General features: G+C 42.5%; 1 protein-coding gene across 2 annotated transcripts in view; it reads left to right on the top strand.

The window, feature by feature from the left end:
* Window positions 1-20,766, top strand: part of LOC148039757 (Methyltransferase MT-A70 family protein) — a 231,150-nt gene that overhangs the window by 148,461 nt on the left and 61,923 nt on the right. For both annotated transcript variants that reach the window (XM_087693652.1, XM_087693648.1), the window contains exon 5: window positions 14,557-14,632. In XM_087693652.1, the coding sequence (XP_087549778.1) occupies window positions 14,557-14,632 (76 nt within the window). The remainder of the gene's footprint in view (window positions 1-14,556; window positions 14,633-20,766) is intronic.

Here is a 20,766-nt window from a genome sequence, read left to right as displayed (position 1 = left end):
AATAAACATATAGACAAATCTAGTGGTATAGGGCTTCAATAGCTCAAGTGCGCTATTGACTCAAAACATACTTGTGATGAATAGCCTTTTGTTCACAAATCTTACCATGCTTGTTGCCGTCTTGAAAATGTCATCCATTCAAGATATTTGCCCAACATCTTCAATAAGCAAGTCAAGGCAATGGGATACACATAGAGTATGTACTATATTGGGAAACTCCTCCTCAAGCATACGTCTCATAGACACACAATTGCTTTCATTATCTGTTATCACTTGCACCACATTTTGTACTCCTACGTCCATGATGATCTATCGCATGTGCTTCCAAATGAAAGCTCCTGTGATGGTAAGACCTAAGACAGAGGCATTGATGGCCTTAATGAACATGGTGCCTTTACATGAAGATACCAAAACATCGTGACCATACCTTCGGCGCATATCTGACCATCCATTGCATAATATTGTGCATCCATATTTTGCCCATGTCTCCTTCAAGGGCTCCAATTGAGTCTCTATGGATGCTTTCTTATTTCGAAGCTCCCGTGTACGTAATGCATCCATAGATGGGCCTTCCCAATCACACCCTATGCGGCTCACTACCTTGATTGTCTTCTTCCATTGATGTGTAGTGGCTGTTGAGCTAAAACATGCATTACTTGTTGATTAGCCTCTTAAACAGCCCCAAAACACACTAAAAATGCTCTTTTAGAGTAAAACCCTAAAACGGGAGTGGTTTGAGAGAGTTCAGTGGAAACCTTAAAACGGGGAGTGGTTTGAGAGAGTTCAGTGGAAACCCTAAATTTTGGGGCGCCCTTACACATCTATAAATAGACAGGCTGCCCCCATTTAGCCTTATTGCGTTTGTATAGGTTTCTCACTCCACATGTAGATTTCAGCCATTAGTCTCCTCGCACGTGGCTGTCCGAGACTGCTGCCACTCCATCTGTGTTTGCTCTTGCTGCTGGCGTTAGCTGCTGGCGACATCATCATTTGTTGCGATCTGATCATCCAGTCATCGCCAGCTACATGAGGCACTGTTTCAGCTTGCTGTTTACAGCAGACTGTGCACAGTTTCCAGCCTTTGATCGGTGGTACACTGCTGCGTCTACCAGTTTCTAGCCTCCAGACTGCTACATTTTGGAGACCAGCCTGCTACCATTCACTATTCAGTACTCCTACACTCCGACTGGTAGTCACAGACTTGGGATCCGTCTCTGGAGGATGTCACACTCGGATATTGCTCTGCCCTTGAGAACACTATACACTCTTACATCCATTTACAACATTCATTCACTTCAGAGTTGTATTCTCTCTCTCCCTTCTTCTGTTTGTGTTTGCGTTTCTGTGTTTGAGTTTTGAGTTTTGCGTTTAGGGTTTGAGTTTTACCCTTTGTGTTTGTGTTTGTCTCTCTGTGTTTATGTCGTGGTCGTACACTCTGTGTGTCCTCAGTGCAAACCCTAGTAGTTTTCTTCACATGGTATCAGAGCCGGTGCTCTTGTAAAGAGTATCCTGCAGCTATTGTGGAGAGCTAGTCGTTGTGCGAGGCTCACAATATGACTCGTAACTGAATGACAATGTCCCAGACACCTTCTTCTCCAATTCCTATGATGTCTTATCAAGCTTCTCCATCATTGGAGGCCTTGAGATGGCATTATGGACTCGTGAGGAGGACGACACTCCACCTTCACCAGATTTCACTAACATGATAGAGGAGGACTTTGAGGAGTACTATCGCAATAAGTACGGTGATATTTATACCCCTCCTACCAGTTTTGCTACCACATTCGGACCGGTTGGTGAGGCTGGCCACCTCTCCGATAATGGAGGACAGACGGCATTCAGAACGTCTGGCGATCCATCTTTATCATCTCAACCAGGTCCAATGTCAGGTTTGTACAATTCTTTTGTGTTGCATGAATCAAAATCCTCTCCTATTTCTGCTTTTGAGATACAGGATCCAGATGGCTTTGCGTATGTGAACTTCAATAGAGGGGGCTTATGAAGCAGACGGAATTCAGGCACATGTATAGCTTCTGTTTCATTTGAGGATATCACATACACTTCCCACTTCCCTCCCATCCCACCCTCTTCTATATCACACCTTAATCACCTCTCGTCATCTTTCCAAAACCTTGGATTACACTGCACATTTGCATCACACACCCTCGGGGTTGGATCTTCCATCTCCGCTCCTAGCACATTTTCCTTCTCCACCCCATTCTCTACCTCTTTGCACCATGGTCTTCGTTAGGGGGAATGCCACCCTTTAACACAGTCTTTGACCTTTCAGCAAATGAGCACACCCATAACTCTTGGATCGACTGTGATGGGCATCCCCCTCACTATCCCCAGCTTCACATCTCAAATGACCACTCATACGCAGGGGTTTCCATCCTCAGCTTATGGTGCGTCTTCACACTCTCCTTGGGTTACATCTACGTAGGGATTCCCATCTTCTACTCCCCGTATCCCCATCCCAACTCCTTGGGTTCCTTATGTGGCTACTCTGCCCATGTCTAGTCAGCCCATCCCTACCTATGGATCCACCTTGCACACTACCCGTATGCCTGGTGGGCACTTTGGGGCCCATTCCCAAGTGTACTCCACTCCCCCATCCTACCCACACTACGCTTTTTCACACTATCCATCTCCGGGTACTACCACTTCTGTTGCAACGGCTAAGAATGTCTTCACGGATAAGACACGTTTTAACGGGTCAAATTTAACCACTTGGTCTAATTTCATGCAACAAGTGTTTGAGTCTCAGGGTCTTTGGGACCTCGTCATTGGTCTAGGTCCTATTCCGGACCCTCGACTAGCTCACCCTGACTACATCCATCAATGGAGAGCCTGCAATGCCACAGCCAATGTTGAGTTGATGCAAGGGTTACTTCTTGAGTTTCACTCTTAGTTGCAGCACTTCCCACTCACATTAGAGCGTTGGAGTCACCTTCTCGACCGCTATGCGGCTCGTGGTCGTACTTGGTGCATCAATCTCAACTTTGAGCTTTAAGAGTTCTCTATTAAGGAAGGGGATGGTCTGAAAGTCAAGCTGGCTGAATATAGGCAGTTACTTGCCGAGTTCGCCACTACTAGCTTTCCAAAGTCAGATGACGATTAGGTTACATTCTTCTTGAATAAGTTACCTGAAAAATACTTCAATTTTATTCAACACGTCATCTCCCAACCTTCTACGAGTTCGAGTGCCAGTTCTTGCGTTACGCAAGGCTGCATGATCAAGTCCACAAGAAATCCTTATCATAGCCTTATTCAGAGTAGAGGGGGTTGGTTGCCTCTTCTTCGGGAGGGAAAACCACCAGTGGCAAGAACTCGCAAGATGCGAAGGCAAGCCAATCAAAGGGTGACTCCTCTTCCTCAGATGGAACCAAAGAATCTAGATCTATATGGTAGCAACTACCTAAGAAAACCGGTTTTGCACACAATGCTAGAGAGCAGGCCATATGGATGAGGAGTGTCGCTCCAAGGCCCAAAGCCTTCCACCTAAAAAGCCTCAGCAAACCGTTGCGATTGCACAGTCCAGTGGGGCTACGCCTTTTGCTCTTGCTTCATGTGCTCCTTCAGCACCCGTTGTTGCTGCTGGACATGTGGCTCGAGTATAGCCTTAACAGCCCATCTCTTTGACTACCCCTGAGGGACTGGCTAATTGGTGCGCAGGTTTCAATCCCGTTGCACTTCATGCATCCATCTCACTTTCCTCTCCACCTCGTCAGGCGTTTCCTTGGTAGAGCCTTGCTACTGGACATACGCGACGGTGACCACCTTCTTAGACTAGCATGTCTCTAGGTCCTTTCGGATACTCTAGGTCAGCCTAGCATTCCTTTTTTGCACTCTTAGCATCGGGCCCATAGGATTCATTGTCCTTAGCTTTTCCATTCTTTTGTCTTCCGCTGCATTTACTCATACACATACACATTCATTGCATTTCTTTTGCATTAGATTTTCTTTTTGTTATGTTTTTCTTTGAAGCATCTCATCATTAGCCTATGTGTTTGCAGATTTTCATCTCTTTTGCAGGGTTTTGTCTTTTAGTGTAGGGTGAACTTGCAGATTGCTTTGGTTCTACCTGGGCTAGAGATGTGGGGATGTGCACCATTCTTTTCATGGTTTCATCATTCTAGGAGTACTTGCTCTTCTTCCAGCATGGCGGTTTCCCCTCCCGAGGTGGATCGTGCAACATCTCTCTTGATGCTATCATGGCAGTAACTTCTACCTTGCTCTTCTAGCGGGGTGCTTCATCCACTTTCTCTTCTTTCATTTCATATGGTTCTCGGCACCATACGAAGACCGACATCAGGCTTCTCTTTCTTCTTCGGCATCTACATCCAGGTTGAGAGGGGGTTCCTACCCTTCTTGGTATTCTCCAGGCTTGAACACTTTGTCTTCGACATCGGCTTCTTCCCCCTATTGTGCCTTACCCTTTGCATTGCATGATTTCATCATCTTTGTACTAGGGCGCTTGGGCAAGTGAACAATTTTCTCATGAGGGACACTGTCCAAGTGGCACCTGCTGCATGAGCATTCTTCAGCATGTAGTATACTTTGCATCTCATTGTGCAGAGCACCACTTGAGCAGATCGTAAGTTGTTTCCATTGGCGACTGTCCAACCCTCAAGACTACTGCCACTCGGTCCGTGTTTGCTCCTGCTACTGGCGCCTTCATCCATGTTGACATTAGCTGCTAGCGACATTATCATCTGCTGCGATATGACCATCCAGTCATCGCCAGCCACATTAGACACTGTTTCAGCTTGTTGTTTATAGCAAACTGTGCACAGTTTCCAGCCTCTGATTGGTGGTACATTGCTACGTCTACCAGTTTCTAGCCTCTAGACTGCTACGTTTTGGAGACCAGCCTGCTGCCATTCACTATTCAGCACTCCTACACTCCGACTGGTGGTCAGAGACTTGGGATTCGTCTTCGGTGGATGTCACACTCGGATATTGCTCTGCCCTGGAGCACACTATACACTCTTACATCCATATACAGCATTCATTCACTTCAGAGTTGTGTTCTCTCTCTCCCTTATTCTGTTTGTGTTTGAGTTTCTGTGTTTGAGTTTTGAGTTTTGCGTTTAGGGTTTGAGTTTTACCCTTTGTGTCTGTGTCTGTCTCTCTGTGTTTCTGTCATGGTCGTACACTCTGTGTGTCCTCAGTGCAAACCCTAGCAGTTTTCTTCACAGTGGCCACATTGAAAGGGATAGCACACTAAACAAATAAGTGTGCGAGTTTTCTAGTTATGTCCACAATTGCTTGCCTTTGAAATCCTGCATGGACTCTTGCACCATGCAAGGAGCCCTTTTGCCCACCACCACTAGAAGATGGCAATGGGGTCCTTTTTGCACTTGGATCCGATACGGACATGGATGCACTTCTTTTTGATGGGCCATTGGCACCTCCAATTTGGCTAGCGCCACTAGGCCCACTAGCCTCTCCTTGCCCCACTTGTGCTTCATTAGCTCGATGTGGTATTGGATGAGAGGATTCATCCTCTTCTAGCTCAATACCCATATGCTTTTAGCACCAAAGATGGAGACTTACCATTACTTCTGTTGGCACATTTGTGTAAGACCCAATCTCTTTGTTGGGAACGCATGCCAAGTGGTCTTTTACGCGCGTTACACTTCCCAATTTCCCCAATCGACAATAGTTGGACTGCTACTTGCCTGATCCGCCGAAGCCCTCGTATCCCTTGATTGGAGTGACATGCCTCCAATATGGATCCGGCGCCATGACTAGGTAATGGGAGGAGGAGGAGGAGGAGGAGAAGGAGGAAGAGGAGGAGGAGGAGGAGGAGGTGGTGGTGGTGGTGGTTGGTGAGCTCGAGTGCAACTTGCAAGACGGAGGAGAGTCAAGATGATCGCGATTCAGACCCGTGTTTTCTCCATGAATAACTCGCTATATATTGCCCATTTCGGACCGCAGGACACTGAAACGTCGATCTGCAAAGCAGATAGAAGCTTAAAATAGTGTGCCTTGGATTGGTGATGGCATGGCAACAGTAAGCTGATGGATGAACTTGCAAAAGAAGGGATGAACAAAGTGGTTGGACAATCTCTTTTTTATACATATGATCCTCCCAAAATTAGGCTTTTGGTTTATGGGACACACAAACTTAATTAGTGAGTTTTGGGGTTGTTTTAAAGAGCTAATGAATATCTCATGTGTAATATATCTCTTTTGGCTTAACATCTTGCATTTCACAAGTTTGTTCATGTCATGGGACACAAACTTAATTAGTGAGTTTCGGGGCTGTTTTAAAGAGCTAATGAAGATTTCATGTGTAATATATCTCTTTTAACATCCTGCACTTCACATGTTTGTTCATGTCATCTTCTCATTTCTAGCTTGTTTTTGCCTATTCAGCTTTCAATCCTTAGCTGTCATCATATTTCTCTTTCCATAATCTCTTGCTGTCATTTTCTTTATTTGCAAGGGATGGGATGTCACGAGGGCTTGAAAGTCAGTTAGTTCACAATGATGGACCAAGGACCTTGAGAACTCAATGCGTGTCAAAGGCAAAAGTTTTAATAAGTTATATTAGTTAGGTAGTACTAGGTGGTGCCTAGTGGATAGAACTTGGCCTAGGAGTGCTACATCTGTTGGCGATTGGAAGTATTCATTTGTAGATCGGTTTCAACAGAGGGAGAAGTGCGCCATCTTTCTTGGACTCGCCTTTGCAAACACGCAGATATAAGGACAAGGGGACCAAGAGGGTTGTCCCTAAAGAGAGCACAAGAGATTAGGGCTAGATGATGACCTAGTGCATTTAATAGTAGACCATACTCCCACCAATGACCCACCAAGCTAGCATCGGCCCCTAGGAACTACTTAGGATCTTGTTGTAGGAGCCTCCACCTAGGTATCACATTTTACATTGCCCTATACTCACTTCATGGTATTACATTTGCACGGCATTGTTATGTCTCGCATACATATAGCTTCATGTTCCAAATAGACGTACTTGTATACATTGAGGGCTTGCCCAAATGATAATGCCTAGACTTATTGCACATCTAGATAGAATTTTGCATTTTTTCGCTTTTATGATATCATGAGGATATTCCTTTATACACGGATATGTTTCATTGTATCATATCAAATGACTAATAAAGTACAAAAGTCATGGCAAAGAAGCAACAGAATTTCCATATGCCAAGGGATCAAGTCCTCCCTAGAAGATAAGTGTGTTGGAGAAGGTCCACTACCAATGTAGGGTATCCTTCAGCCTAGCAAGATACCTCTGAACACCAAAAGCATAATAAAAAAGAAAAGCATCTCGGGTGATCTAATTGTGCCAACAGCCCCAAAATCAAAGAAAAGAGAAAAAAATATTTATATATTTACCTCTAGTCACGACATTGTTAGGCATTAAAGACTTGTTTTAGAAGGTAGTCCTAGTAACCCTATTTTGCTAGCCTGCTAGGCAGCTATTTTATGAGTCCTTGCTAGTGTGAGGCAGTTAGAGAAGCCTACCAAAGTATAAAGAAGAGGAAAATTTGAATATGCTTGAAAGATAAACCAATACATAGGTCTGTAGAAAGAGGTTCTAACCCCTTAAATTAGAAAAAAAAAGGAAGAAATAACTTATGAGCTGTTGATTATCGCCTTGCAGAGGCTTGGTAGGTTCTTGGGGACGAGTTAGACGAGGCCTTGTCTTCCTTGAGATAGTAGCTAGCCAAAATGAAGAAATAATGAAGATTGGAGCGAAAATAAAAGTTAGTGTAAAAAACGGATTAAGTGTCCCCTTGTGAGAGCTCGATAGGTTCTTGGGTACTGAGTCAAGACATATAACTATAATCAAGTAATTGTCAAATCCAAGTGGCTACCCTTAGATAGAATGCATAAAACTAAAATGACAAGCTGTTGTAATACATTGTAGTAATATGCCAATAACCAGGTGTGAGTAACCAAGAAAGAAAGACCAAGAACAACCGTCACGGAAAGATGTCACAGGTGTAGTGTGTCAATAACCAAACATGTGGTAGACATAGACATCATGCACATAGGAGATCTCAAGGTACAGAGAGGAGAATTGCCAAATGCATAACCCACTGAGCAAAGCTCAATACATAACCCAATAGCATATAAATATCAATGACAACACATTGACAAGGTAAGTACTAGGATCAAAGTAAGTGATCAAATCAGCCCACTCTAGGGTAACTGCATTAAATACATATCAAGAGAGCATGTACATGAAGTAAGTGTCCCACAGTCTTAGTGAAAGTAAGCTCAAGCTCAACTGCATAAATCCAAAGCTCTATGGAACATCCAATGTAGCGCAGGTAACTTCCACTGTAGCAAAGACGCGGAGGAAATTGCCATATGCCAGGGACGTAAGTCCTCCCTAGAGAGCAAATCAGAATGGTGGAGAAGAGCTAACTACCAATACAAGAGGCCCTTAAGCCTCGCAATATGCCGCTGAACATTATAGGCGGAGTCAAAAAGAAAAGCATTCCGAATGGTCCAGTTATGCCAACAGCCCCAATATCGAAGAAAGTGATACATGAGCTTCATATGTGGCTGTGCCGGAGTGGGGTATTTGGGCTGGCCAAAAACCCAATCAAAGGGGCGCAGGGTGAAACCAACCACCCCTTGCCAAACAGCCGACAAAAATAACCAGACTTTCTTAGCGATGGGGCAAGAAATGAATCGGTGGCGGGTGGATTCCACAGTAGTGGTGCAAAAGAAACAGGTGCCATTAGAGATTCGTCGCTTGGAAAGAGCTGAAGCAAGCGGAAGACCACCAATCATCACTCTCCAAAGAAAGACTTTATATTTAAAGGGTGTCTTGTTCAACTAGCCCTCCATCACAGTTGCCCTCCACCATGACCGGGATTTACGCAATCCCCATAAAGCATTTGCTTTAGTAACTAGCCATTGATGATCTTTAATCAGAAGATGATAGACTTGGTTAGCAGAAGCTTTGCTTAAATTCAGCCGGCCTTGCAGGTCCCAATCCTGCCAGGGATGATCCGAAGCAAGGGCAGGAAAGGGTTGCCGGCCTTAGCAGAAGCTTTGCTTAATTTCAGCCGGCGTTGCAGGTCCCAATCCTGCCAGGGATGATCCGAAGCAAGGCCAGGAAAGGGTTGTCGGCTCTGAAGCACCCTCAAAAGCTGTTCCCATAAAGGCCTATATCCATGAGGGATCCTGAAAAGCCTCCTAGCTGTACGAAACGATATAAGCACATTGCGATTGGCAAGGGTGGCATCCGCAACCGAAGACAAGCCCAAACGTGCCATCCGGTTGAATTGTGGTCTAAGCTCATGTTTACCTTCCCACGAAAGTAAACGCGAGACTGCCAGTAATTCCAATTGAAAGGAGTTAGTAGCTAAGCGATCCTCTGTTGGATGCCACTGAGCCTTCTGGAGGACGTGTTTCCAGGAACATACCAAATGAGTAAGCAGCGATGAAGAAGAACTAGAGAACCGCGAATCAGCAACCGCTTGTGTATGTTATGGGACACTGTAAGGAAAAGGCCTGCCTGGTTACGCCTCAATTGCTCCGGCATGCATAAAAATCTCTCTCTCTCTCTCTCTCTCTCTCTCTCTCTCTCTCTCGCCTCTTTCTCTCTCAACCTTCTCTCTCTCAAGCATACATGCCTTTTATTTGTATGATCATTCATGTATGATGTATCCACTCCTATGTATGTACTTGTAAGTTATAGCGCATGTTGCGCATGCGGCATATGCCATAGAGGTTTTGGTGTGTTACCCTCAAGTACTCATCTTTTATACTCCAATAGCATTGCTATTTAGACTTTAAACATCTGTTCTATCATCTATAGTTCAAAATAATGAAGTTAAATTTTTTTTTTGGTACTAATATCGTACCGTACAAAATCTTAAGGTACCATTTAGTACCGTATTTTATCGTACCGTACCGTACCGTACTTTTCGTACCTGACAACTATGACCATACCATCCATGCACCAAAATAGAATTCCCAAAGTATCAAACATGCATGATGAAATTTACGTTTGTTGTCCAAACCATAACTGTTCTGCTCTATGTGAAAGAGAGAACAAAAAACCTACATAGAATTAACTGTGAGTGCCCAGATCTATAGCTCTCGTCATGCTCTTCATTTCTAGCCATAGAATGACTAAATCTGATACTGTATGCAAAAGTTATGGCCAAAATATAACAGTTCTATCAAGTCTCCATAGCTATCCACGACTTCTACAGCGTGCTCTATATTCACTCAAAATGGATAAAATGGCTGCTTCTTAGCTTAATAAGCTCAACAAGCACTCAACAAGGCTCAACTAAGCCTTGGAAAGCTCGTCAACAAGCACAGAGCAAGCTGGAATAAGTCGGAAGAAGGGAAGACTCAATGCATACCTCGGGAGAAAGAAACAATGACTACTATGAAATCTTGAGTTGAAGCTTTGAATTTAAGTTGAAGCGAAGGATGAAGAAGATCCTTGAATGGTTGGCTCTGATAACAGTTGAAAGGTAGAGCTTGAGTGGAAGCACACAAGCAGAAGCAAGAGAAAAGCAAGAGCTATGGCGGATGGAACAAAAGAGCAAGAGATAGACCCACCATATGTGGGAACTCCAATAGTCACAATGTGTAACCAACCTTCCTTTATTCAAATGCCACTAAAAGAGTAAATAATGAAGTGACAGTGATGGGCTCTCACCACTTGTAGTGTACAAGTGTACGGATACTGTTAGTGTAATGAATACACAAATGATTAGACACAAGCGTCTTTACCCCAAACATCCCTCTTCCTCTCCTTCTCAAAGCTCAAGCCTCTCACTATCCCTCTCTTTCTCAAGCCTCTCGCTCTCATCTCCCCCACCCAGCTCCCGAACTTCCAACTTCCAAGCTCCAAGCCTTGGCCCTCCATCAGCATCATGACTCATGAGAAGCACAAGGCCTTCAATTTGCACGCCATCCATGTGGAAAGGAACACAAAGAAGTCAAACACCTGACTTCTCCAATATCTTTTCAAGACACCTGGGGGGGGAGGGGACAAGTTAGTCCATGCAAGGAGATCGCTCAAAACATCACAGAGAAGACTCTTGCTAAGATGAGAGGGGGATTCACCAAAGGAGGAGAAAGGGGCGTATTGATACCAACACCTATGCCTACTAATGAGGAAGCATTGAATGTGTGCATATCAGCATGATTGTGGGCAAGGAGTTCGAGTAGGTGAATAGCAAGGGTATGGTCATTCAGAGCTCTCCAACATCGAGGAGGGGTGGTTCAAGTGACTTTCAAACATGTGTGAGGCGGGGCTCTAGTACTTCCCATCTCGTGCCTCATGATGACATCTCCCCTCCCCTCGGTATGAGAGTATCTCATCATCCAATGCCAAGGAATTATAATCAGACTCTCTTGATGAGCACTCAAATGGTTCTAATGATGATGATAGTGATGCCTCATAATAGGCCTCTTTCTTTTTTGTATCTACTATCATTGTATCCCTTATGATCATTGTATGAACTAGACTTTGGTTGTATCACATGTTGTGCACAACACATGTGACCGTGAGGGCCACCCTCATGTATTCATCTTATTTTGTAATGATATGGCTATTTCACTTTAAATATGTGTTCTATCATTTAATGATTTATAGTGTTTTAAAAAATCAAGTTAATTTTTCTTTTGTACTAATATCGTATTGTACCTTATAAAATCATAAGGTTCCATTTAGTACTGTATTTCACCGTATCGTACCTAACAACTATGGATTTGATTAGTTGATCTTTTTCGGAAATCATCAAGTTTCATAAACACCCAATCTTGCCAAGGTGAAAAAGAATCAAAAGCAGGCAAAGGAATATATTGCTTAAGCTACTTCTATAAGGACAACCACATCTAGCTATAGCCTTTAGGCACCCGACAGTACAGGCAAATGTGACGGAAAGAATAAAGACAGGGCTGCCCAGGAATGACAGCACCATGTATTGTCTGCAACCCCAATCCAGCCATCCAATTAAATTTCTTTTGTTGCAAGTCTCTATCGGGCCAATCTAGTAGCCTGGAAGTGGCCAGCACTTTCGCCTATGATGAATATGCCTCCTTTTGGAGATCAAGAGGACGCCAAACTATGATACAAATAATCTCCTGCTAGGAGTCAATGTAATGAGAAAGGAGAAAGGACCGTGAAAGTTTAAGAGGCTGTGTGGGATTCAGTACATGCCACCAAGAAACGTGGTTAAGTGTGTGACCATGTGAGATACAAGTCTCCTCAATAAAAACTTTCAAAATATCAGCCCAAGGATGATGCTGGACACTTAGGGCCTGCAAAAGCACCATTCTCTGATCTAAAACAGCCACCTGTATTTAATGCAGGTCGGTCTGATCTAAAACAGCCACCTGACCTGAAAATGGCCACCCAGCACTGCCTGCCCATGTTGACAATGTCTGCCCTACCATGCGGCTCTGCTGCCTGCCCAAAACAAGGAAAACCAGGCTGCCCATTGTGGCTGCTCATCTTAAGCATGTAGACAGGCTGAGAAAATGCCATATGCTGGGAGGATCTCCACCTAAACTGTCTCAGAGAGAAAAATTACTAGACAAAGACTGTGTTAGAGCTCATAAAGTCCTTGCCTCACTTAGACAGAGGCTCACAAGCAAGAGACGACCATAGAAGACACATATCTGCTAACAGGTGCACCTTATATCAACATATTGTTGAGTGTCTTCTTTATGCTTGTCATGTCAGGATGGATGTGTACTTTTCAATGTCACGTGCGAGTGGATACCCTAGGTTCAAAGCATTGTGACAAGCTATGAAACACATCCTTTGCTAATCATTGTGCTCGTAAGACTATGCTTCATTCCATCTAAGTAGTGCTAATCCACAACTCCATACTCTTGTGATTTTGATTCGGCAAGTTGTTATGACACAAGTGCCTACTAGGGGGTTTTACTTTCACCTTGGTTCTTCATGTGTATTTTGGCTGAACTGAGAGCAACCTATTGTGGCATGTGAAGTTCAGTACAAGCCAACCTCCATAACTACAATCGATCAGAGGAATCTTTGCCAATTTGGGTGTTGATCATCGTTCATCTCCTACCACTACCTACATTGGTAATTAGAGTGCTTTAGTAGTTGTGAAGACATAGTCTTCCATGCTCACACAAAGCACATTGAGGTACATTTGGGTATTGATCATCAGTCATCTCCTACCACTATTTACACTAGTAATTAAAGAGCTTTAGTAATTGTAAAGACACAATCTTCCATGCTCACACAAAGCACATTGAGGTACATTATTATCATGTATGGGGCTCTCAACGATGAGATTTGGTTCATCTGTGTGTCTACACAAAACAACTTGGCACATATATTTGTTAAGGCCCTTTCTTGTAAGAAGTTTGAAGCTTTTTGTGAAGCTTTGAACATATTTCCTTTTCATGATTGATCCACCATATCCTTGCTCTTCTTACACTATCAATCCTAGGGGGAATTTGTAGCATGTGTTGTTATGGTAGTGAAGTGTGAACACTTTTAGGATCGTATTTTCCCTCCTTAAAGGTTCTTTTCTCTTAGAAGCATATTTACTCTACTCTTGTTTCATTTTAGAGTGTGTATCTACCTTTTTTAGAGCATTGTTTGCCACTCCAAAGTTCGAGTTATGATGTTGGGAAATTCAAGCAACTTTTTATGTAAAAGCTAAAGTGGTAAATGGTAGTGCCCTATGTATCTTCACAAGGTTATGTAAAGGCTCAAGTGATGAATGGTAGTGTCCTATATCCTCACCAGTATCCCCAAAAATTGTGATAAATTTTTCAGTTGCTGTCCATTATTTCAGCTTTAGATGAAAACTTCGTTTCCCAAGTCTAAAACCTGTTTCCCTTTCACAATTTTGGAAACTTTGTGCAACTAGGGTTGCATAGCATGACTTCTCTAGCCAAGACTAAGACACTTTTCATTGGTTAACAAGCCAATTAGATTCTATGTTGTTGCACTTTTGAAAAAAAGGAAGGTGATGGTCAATTTACTCATGTTACTAATTTCTCTCTTGTTTGCTGGAGGTCCTAAGTTATCTCCTAGCTCAAGAGCCTTGGTGCAAAGGATGGACAATGCCCCATTCTATCCACTACTAATCAAGATCGTTCTGGATGCTTGATGTTACTAAAGCCGAAGGCAACCACAAGATAGTGTACATGAAGCATGTTGTCTTGAAAGGTCTTCAATATAGCTCATAAATGTAGTCACATAATTTTGTTGCAAAAGCACTTTTCTTTCACTTTCATTATGTTTAATTGTTGTAAGGACCTAAGAAAGTATTAGGTCTTTAATATATTCTTAAGCATCCAAATTTGAGCTTGAATAGAAGATCATGTATCTTGTTGCTACAAGTATGACCAATAATAGTACATTAAGCACGCTGTTTTGAAAGGTCTTGAATATAGCTTATAAATGTAATCACATCATTTTTTGCAAAATATATTTTTCTTCACTTTTCATTATGTTTATTTGTTGTGTCTCATAATATAATTCTACTTTTTGTGTTTTTAAATAGTGTTTAGTTATCTCATATGATAATCGTCAATTGTTTGGTTTTTTGGTAGGTGCAAGATGGAATTGTTACAACATTTTTTTGATTGATCCTCCATGGGAGAACAAAAGTGTGCAACGACAAGCCTTGTGGGTTTCTTTTTCTTTTTCCCTCTTGCTAGATAAGCAAAGTTGAAGAATGCACATCTTTCTCTTAGCCTTTTTTAAAAAACATGTATGGAATTTGAAGTGGGTGACAATTCTTATGTATCAAGGATGACTTGTGTACATGCATTCTCTTCTTCTCCATGGTTATGTAAATGGTCTTGCCATCTTTATTCAAATGTCATTAGACTCATTTCTTTCTTCATTCTATATTGTTCTTCTTTCTTCTAACACAACTTTGTTTTGCAATTTCTAGCCTCTTTTCTTTTTTGTCTATTTCAAAGAAATAAAATTCTTATTAATGACTCCTCGAAGAAAACCCCCTTGAGGTAAAAATTACATAGTGCAAATAAGGCCCTATAAGGAACAACTCAGTAGATCATAAATACAACAATTGTGTGAATAATCAATCCGGTAGTCTATAATGCTAGACCATACAAAGGGCTAGGTGAACAAAGGTGCCAAAGTCCCACGTCTTCATGAAAGCATCTCCCTTCCTTGTCTACTCAGATTCGCGATGGATAATCTTTGTCCAGATTCTAGACAGAGTCTTTGCAATGGAAACATCTTGAAGATCAATAGCATAGCTACACCTTGCAGGCCAAATGAACTAGCCAATGATACTAGCAACCAACTCCCATGTATGACAACATCCCTGAGTTCAATGTGCGTGTGTCTAATGTTGAGGTGGGGATCCTACTCAAAAGTTGACCAGTGATGAGAATTTGGGCTGCCAAATTTTGGGGCTTTTGTTTCAAATCATCTTCTTTGGCTGCCACACATTGAAGACATCCCTTACTGGACTGTTCGTGCCTATCTCCTTCAAGATTGAAGAGAATTTGCCAGATTTATTGGGTAAACTCTCTCAAATTCTGCTGCTGTCCATATTATCAGAGCATCTCACCCTCTAATTTCTTGTTTCAGCATATTACTGATTGCTGCCTTGTCCAGGGAATGTTTTATTTCTGAAATTTATTATTTTCAGCATATTTTTTTGGAGAACAACAAGAGAAATTTATTATTCTTCATATTATTCGACTTTATTGAGGTGACCGACATCTCTTCTATCATTGGTTTATTATTATTTGGGCATTTATTTTCTCTCTCTTCACTTGGAAAATATTATTTTATTGCTGATTTCCTCTCATGGCCAGCAATAATAATTGTTTGTTGGGTATGCTTGGTGCTGATGACAAGCTCAATAGCACCAATTACCCAATGTGGGATTGCATCATGTAACATGTTCTTATCGCAACGAACCTATGGCATATTCATAAAACCCGTTTCATAAGGTTAGAAAACTCGTTTTATACCTAGGCGTCTCATAAACGTATGAAACACCTATTTTAAACTTTCACAAATGCCATACCCTGAATGTCTTGGGACTTTTGTAATCATAGTTTATCATAGATCTACTTAACACGTTGACATGGACACTAGCATTGATTGCCGGAGCTTTGTTTTGGAGTTGTTATCCATATCACCTCCCACTCAATGTTGGGATATAAAGTCCCAGTAACCTCCGTGTATATAGTACACACACATTGTACATGTGAGCGCACCCTTTACGTGCCCTAAGTATAAATACATTTTATTCTTTGTGTACCAACATATTGTTGGTACACTCTTATCTTCTCGTACTTTCACTCTGCTCATACTCTCTCCAGCCGTCATACTCATACGCTCCTGTTCGAACTCAAACCAGCTGAGTTGTGGCCTCTCAGTCCAACAACTGGTATCAGAGCTTATGATACAAGATTATCAGGTCGTGCAGGTGCTCGCGACAGGCATGCAGTCGGCTAGAGTGCGTGTCCAGCTCGGTTGGAGTTCATGACCAGAATGGAGTCGGGCGACCACGCTGCTGAGTAAGCATGACCAGTCTGCACCATGCATACATGGCATAACGTGCGGCGGGTCGATAGCGGGTCAATAGACCCCTTCCCCAAGTCCAACAACAGGTGGCATCTCGGCGGGCAGTATGTGGTGTGCAAGTCAGATGTGATGCCTTTCGCGGGCAGTTTCAACGGCCATGCGTCAGTCAGATGCGGCGTGACAGGGGTCAAACCCCCCCCCCCCCCCCCCCCCCCCCCGGTTAGTTCCGTCGTTTGTTTTTTTTTTTTAAACAAATCAAATTTCCTCTAATCCCCTCATTAGCCTTGGCGGGTGTTCACACACTAAAGGCACAGTTTCAAAATCTGTGCAAATCAGGCCACAGAATTTGGGGCTTTTCCCAGATTTGGCATCATTCATGCATGTCAGTGACTTTTGAGTCAGAAATTGCAGACATCGCGGGCGGTGACCTCAATTAAATTGGGGATTTTGCAAATTTTGTCGAAATTTTGCCTTTCTTGGGTAAAATTTCTGACATTGGACCCCAGAAATTTGGGGCTTTTCATGTATTGGTAAAGCTTTACTCAGCTGGGTTAGATTGACTGACATTCATGCAAATTTGGACTTGAAATTTTGGGGATTTGCGCAGAATTTGGTAAATTTCTGCATTTTCTGCCCGTGTAATGGCTGGTTAATGTATAAACGGCAGAGATTTATTTTTTGTCGAGGAAAAACAGCAGGGTATTTTGCTGGTTCAGCTTGTGCTTCTGCAGATTAGTGCATTTACTCTTGTGTTTGTGATAAAATGGCTGCAACTTCTTCTAGTTCAGACATCAAGAGTTTGATGGAGATTAAACGGTTTGATGGCCATGGATTTGACCTTTGGAAAGACCATATGTAGGGCATTTTGTTCCTGAAGGATTGTGAGGATGCTTTGCAGGAAGATAAACCCGCACTAATGTCTGATGCAGATTGGGCCAGAGTGAATAAAAAGGCTGTGGCTTACATAAAGATGGGTGTCACTGATGACATTATGACAGATAATAAGGGTTTAGACACAGGTTATGCAATATGGGAGAAGCTGAAAATTACTTATGAGATCACCACACCTGTTAATCAAGTGTATTTAATACGCAAGTTGGTGAATATGCGAGTGGATGAGTCAAAGCCTGCAACTGAGCACTTGAGTGCATTTACAGGGATTCTAAATCAGCTCAAAGATGCAAACTTGGACTTTGATGATAAGTTGAGGGTGATCTTTTTGATCATGACACTGCCGGACTCGTGGGAAACCTTGGTGGTTTCACTCAGCAATAACCCCAATCTCTCATATGATGGGGTGAGGGGTTCTATCCTGAATGAAGAAATTAGACGTATGTCTAGTGGAGAAGGCAGCAACTCAGCTTATAATGTAAGAGGCAGGGCTGAAAAGAAAAATGCATATGCAAGGCAGAGAAACAGGAGCAAGAGCAAAGGAAAGGATAAGAGTGACATCACTTGCTATCATTGTGGTCGGAAGGGCCACAAGAAACCTAACTGCAAGTACTACAAGAAGGAACAAGAGAGAAAGAAGAATGCAGGAGATAAAAAGAAGAAGGAAGAAAAGACAGATGCATTGGAGACATCCAAAGGCAAAGAAAAGGCCAATGTGGCCTCCAGTGTGGTCATAGAGGAGCTTTCAGATACATAGGCTGATGTATTATGTGCAGTTGATTATGATGCCCTTGTATGTCACATGCAGGATATGCAGATTACCAAGGCTGATGTGATTGATGCACTCTTGTCAGTTGATGATAGTGTCACTCAGACTTGGATTGTAGACTCTGGTGCCTCTTTCCATGTAACTCCTTGCTTGGAGTGTTTTGCTATGTTTAATGCAGGTAGTTATGGAAAGGTGTACCTTGGAAATAACCATGCTTGCAGCATTGATGGGATTGGCACCGTACACTTGTCTTTAGACAATGGTCAAAAACTTGTGTTGAAAGATGTCAGATATGTGCCTGGCATTAAAAAGAGTTTACTATTTGTTAGTCAGCTTGACTTGCATGGCTACACCACACTGTTTGGTGGTGGTTTATGGAAAGTAAAAAGGGGTTTCATGCTGATTGCAAAAGGAACCAAGAAGGGCACATTGTATTGTTTGCATTGTAAAGCCTTGAATGGCAAGTTTCTTGCAGTTGCTGAAATTTGCAGCCACTTGGAGTTATGGCATAAGAGATTAGGTCATATGAGCCAAAAAGGACTTGATGTTCTTACCTCTCTGAAGAGGGTTGATGGAAAAGGCTCTAAACTTGATTTTTGTAATGAGTGTCAGTTTGGAAAGCAAATAAAAATTTCCTTTTACTCTAGTGTCTCTCGTAAGTCCAATGTCTTGGACTTAGTGCATTCTGATGTATGTAGTATGCCCGTGAAATCATTGGGTGGCGCTGCATATTTTGTCTCCTTTATTGATGATTGTTCCAAGAAGATTTGGGTGTACTTGCTGAAAAAGAAAAGTGAAGTGTTTGCTGTTTTTAAAACTTTTCATGCATTTGTGACCACTCAGATAGATAGAAAGCTGAAATGTTTGAGAACTTATAATGGGGGTGAGTTCACATCGATTGAATTTAAGTCATTTTGTGACTTACATGGTATTAAGAGGGAGCTTACAGCCCCTTACAGTCCTTCAAATGGGGTGGTTGAAAGATATAACAGGACTTTATGTGAAAGAGTGCGGTGCATGCTGTCCACTGCCAATCTCCCTCAAGCATTTTGGGGAGAGGCACTCAAAACCGCGGTTCACATTTGAACCGCTCTCCAAATAGGTCCTTAAATAATAGCATCCCTGAGGAGGTTTGGTCTGGCAAATCGGCCTCATATGACCATCTACGTATATTTGGTTGTGATGCTTTTGTACATGTTAGGGATGAGCTGAGGAACAAACTTGACCCAAAATCCACCTAAGGCATTTTCATGGGCTATGGTAATGAGGGTGAATTTGGCTACAGAGTGTGGTTACCTCAGTCTAAGAAAATTATTCGCAGCCGTAATGTTGTGTTTAATGAGGCAAAATTGCTGAAAGGCTCTTTAGCCTCTAATGAAGATCTGAAAAAGGTGAAATTTCAGAGTTTACAGTCACCTATAACTTCAGGGAATAAGCCTCAAGGTGTTGTACCACAGGCTGAAACTGATGATCAGCCAGTTACTTTTGAGCCAGATGATGATGGACAGCAAATAGAAGCACAAGGAGGTCATGGACAGCAAGATAGGCTTGCTGATTATGAAAATGCAGGTGCTGGAAATGAAAATGAAGGTGCTGTACAGCATGAACAGCATGCTGAAAATGGTTTACAGCAGCACCTAATGTAGACCCAGTTCCTGACAATGTTGATCATTGGGTACACAGGTCTACACGCATAAGAAGGCAATCACATAGGTTTGACCCCTCCTTGCATTATGTGATGCTTACAGATGAGGGTGAGCCTCTTACATACAAAGAGGCCAAGTCGTGTGAGTTCAGCAGTAAGTGGAAGCTAGCTATGTAGGAAGAGATTAAATCTCTATATGCAAATGATACTTGGGATCTTGTGTCATTACCAAAGGAAAGGAAGCCACTTCCAAACAAATGGGTGTACAAAGTCAAGAAAGTTGATGGGAAACCCAAGTACAAGGCAAGGCTTGTTGCCAAAGGTTATGCACAAAAGGAAGGAATTGACTTCCAAGAGGTCTTCTCACCTGTTGTGAAGATGACCACTTTACGTGTGCTTTTTGCTCTTACTGCTGTTTTGGATTTAGAGCTGTATCAAATGGATGTAAAAACAACTTTCTTGCATGGTGACATTGATGAGGAAATCTACATGAAACAACCCGAGGGCTTTGTAGTTCTTGGAAAAGAACGGATGGTGTGTAAGCTAAAACGCAGCCTGTATGGGCTGAAGCAAGCACCACGGCAGTGGTACAAAAAGTTTGATACTTTTATGCTATCTCATGAGTTTACACGCAGCCATGCAGATCATTGCTTGTACATGAAAAAGGATACAGATGGCAGCCCCATAATACTTGTTTTGTATGTGGATGATATGTTACTAGTTGGGAAAAGAAAGACTAGCTTGGATGCTCTCAAAAATCAGCTGAAATCAGCTTTCTCCATGGAAGATTTGGGAAATGCAGAGCATATTTTGGGCATGAGGATTCGTAGAGATAGAATGCAGAAATTGTTGTTTTTATCTCAAGAAAAGTACATTGGAAAGGTACTGGACAGGTTTAACATGGCTGAAGCTAAGCCTTTTGGGGTACCCTTACCTCCTTAT

Source organism: Lygodium microphyllum, chromosome 2, assembly GCF_053477565.2.
Source record: "Lygodium microphyllum isolate KBCC chromosome 2, Lygodium_microphyllum_v1.1.10, whole genome shotgun sequence".
Taxonomy (NCBI): domain Eukaryota; kingdom Viridiplantae; phylum Streptophyta; class Polypodiopsida; order Schizaeales; family Lygodiaceae; genus Lygodium; species Lygodium microphyllum.
Note: the sequence above shows the minus strand (reverse complement) of the source record. Positions and strands in the feature narration are given on the sequence as shown.